The sequence below is a fragment of the Arachis ipaensis genome, chromosome B4 (genome assembly GCF_059453495.1).
Source record: "Arachis ipaensis isolate K30076 ecotype BB chromosome B4, ASM5945349v1, whole genome shotgun sequence".
NCBI classification, from domain to species: domain Eukaryota; kingdom Viridiplantae; phylum Streptophyta; class Magnoliopsida; order Fabales; family Fabaceae; genus Arachis; species Arachis ipaensis.
In genome coordinates this window covers 125,423,492-125,434,871 of record NC_142439.1, presented here as the reverse complement: position 1 = coordinate 125,434,871, position 11,380 = coordinate 125,423,492, and the positions used below count along the sequence as shown (strand labels likewise).

At 35.7% G+C, this 11,380-nt stretch overlaps 2 protein-coding genes across 3 annotated transcripts; one reads left to right on the top strand and one right to left on the bottom strand.

The window, feature by feature from the left end:
- Nucleotides 1-6,157: 6,157 nt before the first annotated feature.
- LOC107639723 (pentatricopeptide repeat-containing protein At3g22690) lies at nt 6,158-9,218 on the top strand. The gene has a single exon (XM_016343295.3). The coding sequence runs from the start codon at nt 6,647-6,649 to the stop codon at nt 9,170-9,172; it is 2,526 nt and encodes an 841-aa protein (XP_016198781.1). The 5' UTR covers nt 6,158-6,646; the 3' UTR covers nt 9,173-9,218.
- LOC107639728 (protein RDM1) lies at nt 9,204-11,059 on the bottom strand. 2 transcript variants are annotated; one of them, XM_016343310.3, is made up of 3 exons: nt 10,874-11,059; nt 10,414-10,636; nt 9,204-9,783 (listed from the first exon to the last, which is right to left on the bottom strand). In XM_016343310.3, exons 2-3 carry the CDS (start codon nt 10,511-10,513, stop codon nt 9,404-9,406), a joined length of 480 nt encoding a protein of 159 aa, XP_016198796.1. In that variant the 5' UTR covers nt 10,514-10,636; nt 10,874-11,059; the 3' UTR covers nt 9,204-9,403. The 2 variants fall into 2 exon arrangements, with proteins under 2 accessions (XP_016198796.1, XP_016198795.1); XM_016343309.3 differs by having other exon boundaries at nt 10,414-10,639; nt 10,874-11,058.
- Between the last annotated feature and the right edge of the window lie 321 nt (nt 11,060-11,380).

The following is an 11,380-nucleotide window of genomic DNA, read 5'->3' as shown; positions in this document are numbered from 1 at the left end:
GTATGCTTTTGTCAAAAGACAAATGTATTACTAAGCTCATAGAGATGGATATGATGCTTTAACTTTAAGCAAACATTGGTTTGCTTCTTTGAGTTCAAAATATTTTAAATAAAAAACAAAAAGAGATTCTATTAGTTCATGGTAGGTAACTAGCACTGTGGCTCTTCAAGTTAGTAGTGAGTGCATAACTATTTTGACAGCCCTTTGGTTTCTATTTGATAAAATGTAACAAATTTTTTTTAACGCTTTATCTAATAAGCATATAATTATAGAATTAACCAAGTTTGGTTGGTCTAGTGGTTAGCTCACTAGTCCGCTTAAACAAGTGTTGGGGGTTCGAATCCTGTCTTATGCATGCAGCAACCTTAACCTTTAAATGGAGCTCAGTATTAGTCCTTAATCTGTCGGGCTAGGAGTTATGTAATCATCAAATAAGGATAGTAAAAGAACGTTCTTAATTTTTTTTTCTTTGGACTTGTTTAAGGAATAATGACAATTTGGCTAAGCTCAAAGCTCTTTTTATGATTTAGTTCATTCACTTATTTAACAAATTATGGTGGGTTCAAATTTCACCTTATACACACAATAATTTATTGACCAACAAATAAAGCTCCGATGTATGATAACTTAATTATTGGTATTAAAAAATTATAAGAGTCTTTTCATGATTTAAGAAATTATTATTAAAACTTAAAAAGTTAAAAAGAAAAAAAAAGGGTATATATAATTTTTTTGGAAAAGGAATATATTCCTCTAGCATGGGTTTTAGGCCAATCCGGTTTTTTGGAAAAGGAATATATTCCTCTAGCATGGGTTTTAGGCCAATCCGGCTCATCTACGGCGGAATGAGCAAAATCATCTTCAGGTTATGAAAAAAAAAATAAATAAATAAAGCCTTTAGGAACTTCCTTCAAGACTTGAGCAAAAATCAATTTGATTTGGTCTAGTTAATTTATTAGTCTGCTTAAATAAGTTTTGGAATTTAAATATGGTCTTGTGCATACAATAATTCATTAGTCCGTTAAATGGAGCTCCAACTACAATAGATTAATCCTTGACCTGTCGGATTGAGAGACCGTAGATAACTAAAAAACTCCAAAGCAAAATTAGTGATTTATTCTATTCTATTGGTATTTGTCACATCAATATAGTGGATTTTATATTATGTTAAATAAATAAAATTTTAAAAATTTAAAAGTAATTAACTATGATAAATATTATAAATGTTTGTTATGGTGATATAGCAAATGCCGAATAGAATAAAACAAATCACTAATTTTTCTTTCAAATCACTTAAGAATTTTTGAAAAAAATATGAAATATATTTTAAATAATTTAAAAAGAAAAAATAGAAATATATGAGCTAATTGTATGAAATTTTTATGATTAAATTTATTTATTTTTTAATATTGTGTATAAATTAAGTTAAATCTCAAAGTGATTCTTGAAGTATTCGAACCTTAAAATGATTCATGAAATTAATAGTTATTCAACCTTATCTCCAAACTTACACTCTGGAATTTATAATAATCCTTAAGCCACTTTCTGCCCATGTATTGCAATCGAAAACCTGGGTAAACTTATTCCTGCCATGCTAGCACTCCCAAATAGACGTCGAATATGAACTTAAGGTCAAGTTTGGATAAACAGCTTAATTAAGCTCTTTTTTACAAAATAGCTTAAACAATAAATGACTATATTAAAAGTAGCTTATAAATAAGTTATTTTGTGTTTGGACTTTTAGTTCTAAAAGTGTTTATTTTATAAAAATGTGATAAAAAAAAATAGTAGTATTATGAGAGAAGTCATTTTTTTAACTTCTCTATAAACTCCTAAATAGCTTCTTAGAAAACTGCAATTTGGTTTTGAAAATTGTACCAGACATTAATACTACTACTTTTCATAAATTAAAAGCTCAAAAAAACTACTTTTGAAGCTTCCCAAACGGGCTTGCATGGAATGATGTGGGATGATGCATTTGATGATATAAACTTCTCTCCATAATATTAAAGCTCCAACTTCCAACCCTATTTTTCTTCTTCTCCTACTCTTCAATGGCACTGATGCACTGTTTTTTTTTTTCCAATGATTTACATCTAGTCTTCACCACAGTTATAGTAGAATTTAACTATAACAATCTCAAGATTACAATCACCAATTTCAAGACCAAGACAAAGACAAAAATGAACAAACTAAACCGGTTCAATACCTAGACAAACAAACTACTATACCGTGCTTCACAAATTGATACCTAGCAAAACTAACTCTCCAAAACAGTACAAATCAAGATGGGAACAAACGGAAAATGTGCGGTGTTATAGGCTTTTTTCCAAAATATTCTCTCAAATAATCATATGCCTTTTTCTTAGTACTATATAGAAAGACTAAAAAAACTGAATATCAAATACAAACTAAAATGAAAAAGAAAGACTCTCAATTGTGTAGTGGTTGATATTTGAATTGTTCTCCTTGACATTCATCAAACCTTGTTCTTATATCAAAAACAATTCTTTAGCTAGTCGTTGTAGCTGATTAAGTCATCATTAATTACGTAATTTATTTCTTTCTATAACCAGTAGCTACCTTTTCAAATGCTTTTCAAATCTTGCTCATAATGTTTGATTATTTTTAAATATGTTCCAATTAATGCAATGTGTTCAACTATCCGTTGCTTGATGACAACTCTGGCCATTGCTGTCCATAATCATCATCATTGTTATATCAGAAATTCTTCGCATACAAGCGATTAAGGCTTGTAATGTAAGCCTTACAAGTCTAATTAAAACTAACGCTCAAAACGCGCTTCTTCTTCTTCTTCCTCTTCGTCTTTTTCTTTTTTTCTTTCGTTTCTTGCCTTCTTTTTCTCCTCCTTCTTCTTCTTGCTGCACGTTCTTCTTCCTCTTCATCTTCTTCTTCTTCTTTTCTTTCGTTTCTTGCCTTCTCTTTCTCATTCTTCTTCTTCTTCTTGCTGCACATTCTTCTTCCCCGTCTTCCTCTTCTTCTTCATTTACGTGCTTTTCTCTCTGTTTTCTTTCTTCATTATTCTCGATTTCCATTGTTTTTTGACATCAAGCTCTGAAATCGTTTTTGAAGAAGAAGAAGCAGTAGAAGATGAGGAGGAGAAAGAGAAAGAGTTCTGAATTATGCATAAGGTGTACTTCAACGAATTTTGGGTGTATTTCTTAAATCCTTTGGGTGTAGTTTTGTAATCCTTTGGGTGTATTTCTGTAATCTTTTGGGTGTATTTCTATAATCGTTTGGGTGAATTTTTGTAACCGTTTGGGTGTATTTCTGTAATCCTTTGGGTGTATTTCTGTAGTTCCATTATCTTCAAAACTATTTTAAAGCTTGATTTCAGAAACCATGAAAATAAAAAAAAAAAAAAAAGAGGAAGAAGAAGAGGAAGAGAAGTCATTCATAATACATGGTGAGTGTAGTACTTTGAAAACAGAAAACGGTTGAATAACGCATTAAAAGGCCCGTATGTAGCAACTTGCAAGACTTGTAAATCAAAAAGACTTGTATGTGTAGCAGGCCTCTTGTTATATGTTTCCTTTTCAATTTTTGGTAACAATCTCTTTTAATTTGACACCAAATAAGTAATTATATCAATTTCAAAGATAAAACTTTATAACATATTAAGTTAAGCCATTAACCAATCAATCAATATAATTAATTAAATGTTTGTCATCACAAATAATTATAAGATCATTTTCAGACTCAATAATCTCTCTCTTGATAGCAAACATTTTAAAATAGAGAGCATTTAAAGAGAATGAACAAGATTAGGATAACTTCTCGTTTATTCGCAGGAAAGATCTCCTCCTGAATCCAGAGATTAAAGCTCCCATGAATTTGTGTTATAGTCTTTTAGCTGAAAGATCACAGTGCAGCAACATAAACCTTAATAGACCAAGTCTTAGAACATGAACCACAAGTTTAGCAAACATGACCAAAGATTAAACCATAAGTAACAGTTTTTCTCTCCCTTTTGTCATCAAAGGAGAAAATGAAGCACCTACAAGATTAGATACCAAAAAACTGAAGCAAATAAGTGTTTTTATGGTTATACAGTCATTCAAAAGTATCTTAAAAACAACAAGAGCAGTAAATGATGACTAGAGTCAATAGGCATCAGAACTGGCCGAATGTTCATCCTCAGCATCCTCATCATCAGAAAAAATGTGCTTAGAGGTAAGATCATCGATGTACTATTTCAGGATATCAATTCTTCCTTTAAATTTTTTCAGCTTGGACTCAACAATTCCATCTCGGCGCCTTTGCTCATCTAGATAGGCTTGTTGCGCCTCCACATGATTTCCAAACTCCTGAACTAAATCTCTCATATACCAGTGAGCTCAATGACCTTGGAGCTGTTTGAGGACCGGGAGGCCTTCGAACTACCAGCCCCTCCTACAACCGGCTTTCCCTTACCTCTTGCACTTGCACTAGTTTTCTTGGCAGCCTTCCCTCCTTTCAAAAATGAAGAACACTCCTCATAAACTTTATTAGATAAATCAATATTGTGAAGTTCAAAGATTATGATTCGTCGCATGCTTGAATGAGTCCAAATACTAAACTGCAAAGTGAACTACTTTCAAGTTCTGCCAAGTTTCTATAGAAAATTGACCAACAAATCCAGAATGGATTCATTGTTAACAAATTTTAACCAAGATCTCATAATCCAGTGAAAAATAAATTGAATGACAAATTTAAATAAAACAAGCTAAGTGGTTTTTGATTAGTATAAAACACTGAAGGAAGCTAATAAACGAGGGAAGAAGAACACAAGTTGTTTGTTAGGCCCTTGGCTAGTTACTCGAATTTAGTTAGAACATTACTCTTATCTGTTGCTTCTTTTTTTTTTGGACAGTAAAATTTCATTGATAAAAAACTGAAGGCCTAGCCTTTTACATAGATTTATCATTACAAAGCACTGTTCTAAACTAAACCAATAGTTTTAAACAATGAAAAACTAACTATCCAGCATTAAATCACTTCAGATTATGTAGCATTCTGCACCAGACCACTAATAATTCATTAAAGCTGGCACTCTGATCTGTTCTAACATGGATATCAGAGTTTTGCTCTGTACAATTGTTATTTGGACTTGGCCCTATATAGATTAAATAACCCAATTGTTGCAACTTCCTCTTCTGGCTTGGCCCAATCTAAAGTAAACTCCTAATACTTTAGCCAATTCATTGTTACCTATATAAGCCTTGATGTTCCTTCAGAGCTAATCAAAATCTTTCAAGAAGGTGATAGAGGAGCCTCTTAGACTGAGTAGTTTGCATCTAATTTCGTTGTTCTTTTTGGGCTTTTAAGTCCCGTTTTAATACCCAAAAAAAAGCCTTGATGTATGCCTACTCCCTAGGTTCAACAGTAGATCTGAAGCCAATGAGCCATAGCTCACACGGCATTCCGCCTCCTCCCCATTTCAAAAGTTTCGGGTTCGAGTCCTACCAGCTGCAACTGAAAAAAAAAATTGGTAAGTATGTGAGGAGTGTGTGGGTATGTACTGTGTACCTAGGATTGGGGGTTGTCCAATCCACCGATAAAAAAAAAAAAAGTAGATCTGAATGATTTTTAATTCTTGTACTACAAGTCTACAACCTTGAGACTTATTCATGGGCATAAAGAAAAGTAGTATCTTTTCAGATTTCTCCCAACAAATCCATAAAGACATATCTAATGCTATTGATATAAGCACAAGGACCATACTATCTCTAAATTCTAAAACCTGCTATGAAAGGTATGTCATTTTACCATCAATGAATCTGACTGCTTCACTCATGAGCCACTACATTTCTTGTGACAATCTAGAATTTTAAGTTATTCTTGGTCTTGGGTGTAACCAAACTATATTTTAAAGGAAATATCATTTGAAAACACCTATAATAATAATAGAGGGGGAGAGAGAGAAATCACATGCTTACCAGATCACCTATACAGCCAACTGCCATCAAAAGGCATTGTGATGACAAATGGAAGGGAAGGCATTCTAGTTAGGATTTCCTTAGTTTCTGCCAACGACACAAGACACTAACACCGGTTAACTGGAAACTTGTTGCCTCGACTGCACATGATTATGTCGTTTTCTCAGTAGCTCAGCTTCTCTGGCTATCTGGATATACAAAGGCCAAAAGATTTGGCAAACAACTTTACAAGTAAAGCGAAGGAGTTATCCAATATGTAGGGGACACTGCCAGATGATAAATAGTCCTGCATTAATTTAGCGACATGTTACCTACTACTTATTATGTCAAATGGGTATTGATTCGTTATAACAAAATTCTCATAGGAAGAAACATGTAACTAACCAGTAATTGGGAAACCAAGACTATCATGCAACCATATGTAAATAGTACTTGAAGATTTTGGTGCTGCTCCTCCAAGTGAGAGCTTCCCCAGTTTCACTGAAACTACAAAATTCACAACTAATTAAAAATATATATAGTTATATAAATCAGTTAATCACTTCAAACAAAATAGCTGAAGCATACTTCAGATTTAGCACTTACCTAGCTAACAGCATATCAAATCAAATAATAAGAAAGGAAAATAATTATTAATTTTCAATCACAAGACATCCCTTCAACTCCCCAACATCAGTTCTTAAAAAAAACCAGTGTTCACAATTACCATGGCGGCGAAGGCCCTTCCTCCCTCTTCTGTGGGCACTTCCCCAGCTATCCAGCCTCCGAAACCCATCACCACCGACCTACCGTCATCGCCGCCATCGCTAAAGCTTATTGGAAGTTGCCACAGCCTCACGGAGCTCAAGCAGTTACACTGCCACTTCATCAAGAATGGCCTTTCTCACAGCGCTTTTCACCTCAACAACCTTATCGCCGCTTACGTCGACGTGGGCACCCACCACAGCCTCGACTACGCTCGAAAATCTTTCGATTATTTCTATGAGGAAACAGCCGCGGTTTCCTTGTTCGCCTGCAACTCTCTCCTCAGAGGTTACGCTTCAACTGGCCTTTGCGACCAGGCTATCTTGCTCTACATTCACATGGCGGAGATGGGCGTTTTACCCGATAAGTTCACCTTCCCGTCCTTGCTGAGTGCGTGCTCCAAAGTTATGGCTTTTGCTGAGGGTCTTCAAGTTCATGGTGCGCTTCTTAAGATGGGTTTCGAGGGAAATATCTTCGTCAGAAACTCTCTCATACATTTCTACGCGGAATGCGGCAGAGTTGACTTGGGACGCAAGGTGTTTGATGGAATGCTTGAGAGAAATGTTGTGTCTTGGACTAGTTTGATCAATGGGTATGTTGGGAGGGACTTGCCCAAGGAAGCTGTTTCTCTGTTCTTTGAGATGGTTGACACTGGGATTCAACCCAATCCAGTTACCATGGTTTGTGTTATATCTGCTTGTGCCAAGTTGAAGGATCTTGAATTGGGGAAAAAAGTTTCTTCTTATATTGGTAAGTTGGGCGTGAAGCTTAATGCTGTCATGGGGAATGCACTCGTTGATATGTACATGAAATGTGGAGACATAGATAATGCAAGCAGAATTTTTTATGAATGTGTTGATAGGAATTTGGTTATGTACAATACGATCATGTCGAATTATGTCCAACATGGGCTGCCAGGTGAAGTGCTAGTAGTTTTGCGTGAAATGCTGCAACAGGGACCACGCCCAGATAAGGTGACAATGTTGTCTACAATTGCGGCCTGCGCGCAGTTAGGTGATCTATTTGTTGGGAAGTCGTCCCATGCTTATGTCTTAAGAAATGGACTTGAAGGTTGGGAAAATATTTCCAACGCCATCATCGACATGTACATGAAATGTGGTGAGAGAGAATCTGGGTGCAAAGTATTTGAGCAGATGCCAAACAAGACAGTGGTGACATGGAATTCGCTAATTGCTGGTTTGGTTAGGGATGGTGATGTGGAATTAGCTTGGAAAATCTTTGATGATATGCCAGAGAGTGATCTTGTGTCTTGGAACACTATGATTGGTGCTTTGGTTCAAGTAAGCATGTTTCAGGAAGCGATTGAGCTATTCAGGGAGATGCAAAACCAGGGAATTGAAGCAGACAGAGTGACCATGGTTGCTGTTGCTTCTGCCTGTGGATATCTAGGAGCTCTTGATCTTGCTAAGTGGGTCTATACCTACATTGAGAGAAATGACATTCAGATTGACAAGCAGCTCGGCACAGCTTTGGTTGATATGTTTTCTAGGTGTGGTGATCCCCAGAGTGCTTTGCGTGTTTTCACGAAAATGGACAAACGAGATGTGTCAGCTTGGACTGCTGCCATCGGTGTTATGGCAATGGAAGGAAATACAAAGGGGGCTATTGAGCTTTTCAATGAGATGCTCAAACAAGGGGTTAGACCAGACGATGTTGTTTTTGTAGCATTATTGACTGCATGTAGCCATGGTGGCTCTGTGGACCAAGGTAGGCAACTTTTCAGGTCAATGAAGACAACTCATGGAATCAGTCCTCGGATTGTTCACTATGGATGTATGGTTGATTTGCTTGGTCGAGCTGGGTTGTTGGAAGAAGCTCTTGATCTTATTCAATGTATGCCTATGGAACCTAATGATGTTATATGGGGCTCTCTTGTAGCTGCTTGTCGGAAACATAATAATGTCGAAATGGCACAATATGCAGCTGAGAAGATAACTCAACTGGACCCTGAAAAGGTTGGCATTCATGTGCTGTTATCCAACATATATGCATCAGCTGGAAAATGGAATGAAGTTGCAAGAGTGAGGCTGCAGATGAGAGAAAAAGGGATCCAGAAAGTGCCGGGATCAAGCTCAATAGAGGTTCATGGACTGATACACGAGTTTACCTCTGGCGATGAATCGCACGCAGAGTATACTCAAATTGGATTAATGCTACAGGAGATAAACTGCAGGCTAAGCGAGGCTGGATATGTCCCTGATACAACCAATGTCTTACTTGATGTTGATGAGCAGGAGAAAGAGCATTTGCTCAGCAGGCACAGTGAAAAACTAGCCATGGCTTATGGACTCATCACTACTAATCAAGGTGCACCCATAAGGGTTGTCAAAAATCTTAGAATGTGTTCCGATTGTCACTCATTTGCTGAATTAGTGTCAAAATTATACAGTAGGAAAATCATTGTTAGAGATAATAATAGGTACCATTTTTTCAGGGATGGATTTTGTTCTTGTAGAGGTTATTGGTAATGGGTTAATATAAAGTGGGATTTCTCACATCTGATTGACAAATCAATTTACTCTTGACCATTGAACTGGAATATTCACATACAACAGAAAAAAGAAGCCCCAAAACAAATGACTAGTTAAACAAAAGAATCGGGGCTAGATGATCAAGAGAGCTGTTCAAGTTTGCTTTGCCAAAACCTAGCAAGTAAACGTTTTGCAGGATACTTAACAAAGCCTTTAAACTAACTGGTTTCACATCGCATTCTCTAAAGTCGGGAAAATGGCATCAACAGAACCATTGTACATTGGATCCAGCTTCCAGAGTTCGGCAATCTGAAAATGCGATGAGGTCTGTCGATGGACTTCTTCCATGAGCCAAATGGTAGCTTCGGCTTTGGTCGGATGAATCAAGTTGTCTAAGGGTTTGTATTCATCCTTGCTGTTAAGTCTCAACTGATCCCATTGCTTAAGGATAACATTTGTGAGGTAATGGAGAGGCTGTCCATAGAGTTGCTTCATTGATTTGCCTAATCCCATCCATGAATTAAATGGGATGACAGAGCCTCGTTGACTTGGTATTGGTATCTGCTTCATGTACTCCTGATACATTTCTGCCCGTCTAATGAGTATATCTGCATACAAGCATGAGCTTTGGAATAGTTATATTCATAAGAATGCAAAGCAGTATAGGGTCTAGATAATAAGAAAGGCATGCACAATTGATCTCCAAACCACTCATCGAAAGAGTTTTCTTGGCTGATATTGTTGTAGTTGAAGCAATCATTAACACAAATAATTCGGAGAATGTGTATAAAATACCAAAAACATAACAAATCACTTATTGAGGATTTGGTTACACATGTTATGGGCATTGAAAGCTACATAATTGTATTACAACAAAATTAACTTTGCATTAGTAATAAGAAACATAAAAAAGTTGAGAGTAAATAACATGACACATGAATCAAACGGAAAGAATAGAGTGGTGGCATAAATGCTTTTGATTTTCACCATTCGTGGAACGGGTTGATGCAAGTTTGTATGAATTAAATGCGAGGTGGTGAATTTCATTGATTGTCGAAATTTAAATTACTCTAGGAAAGCACAAAAAAATCTATGAATGTAACCCTAGAAGTCATAGGAGTAGCAGTAAATAAGAGTTGAATAAGCATAACATGATGATTTATGAGGATGTGGAGTGAAATTAAAACTTGAAAGGCATTAATAACAATAATGGATGAAAAAATGGAGGAGAAGACGACCTTGGGAGGTGAGGTCAATGGAGGGAATTGGGAGAGGAATGTCGTTGGAAGAAGAATCAGGATTCTGATCAGGCTCATCCCATGGAAAACTCCTCTTCATTTCTAAAACCTTTCTGGGTCTAGAACCAGTGAAAGAGAGACTGGTTTTGCACGCACTTCCCACTTACACCCACAGCTTCTTCTATACCTTTAAACGCATCGTTGCACCAATACAGCCTTGGTACTACTAAAAATTAAAATTGGTGACTCACTAAATGTAAAGTCAGAATAATATGACTGTATTATATTTTTCAAAATAAAATAAGAGAATATCGAGTTTAATTCAATTAGTACGCCCAAAATACTAGATTAAAATAAACATTAAATATCACTTGATAAACAAACCCAGAAACCTTTACAGTTCTTAAAAAGAAAAGTACATGATTTGTAAGAAAAGAACTTAAAAAAGTAAAAGAACCACCTGCAATCAAGGTCCTCAGGTGACCAGTACATCAAACAGCATCCAGGATTCAATTCAAGTTCTGCGGCCACAACCTATAAGCAAGGAGAACAAAAGATTAAACATAGTTTTTCTGTCACCAATAGTTGTTAGGAACCGGTGATCGAACTAATCATACTAGTACTACTGGTACTGGGTCATGACTCATGAGTCACGACTCACAACCGGTCTTATTTAAATAAAAATATAAAAAAAATATGGATAGATAATGAAAATACTAAATAATAAATATATTGAATATTTATTTTTATTAGGGGTGTGATGTTTATTCTAATATTAAAATTTAGATAAATAATTTAAAAATATAATGTGTTTTAATTTGATTAATAGTGGTTCAAAAAAATTATTAATTATCTAACATTACCCAAATATAAAATAGTCAATTTATATTGAGAACCGACCGGTGACGGTGAGACCAAACCGGTACCTTCCCGGTTTACTCTGAACGACGCCGTTTAAAAAAAAAAA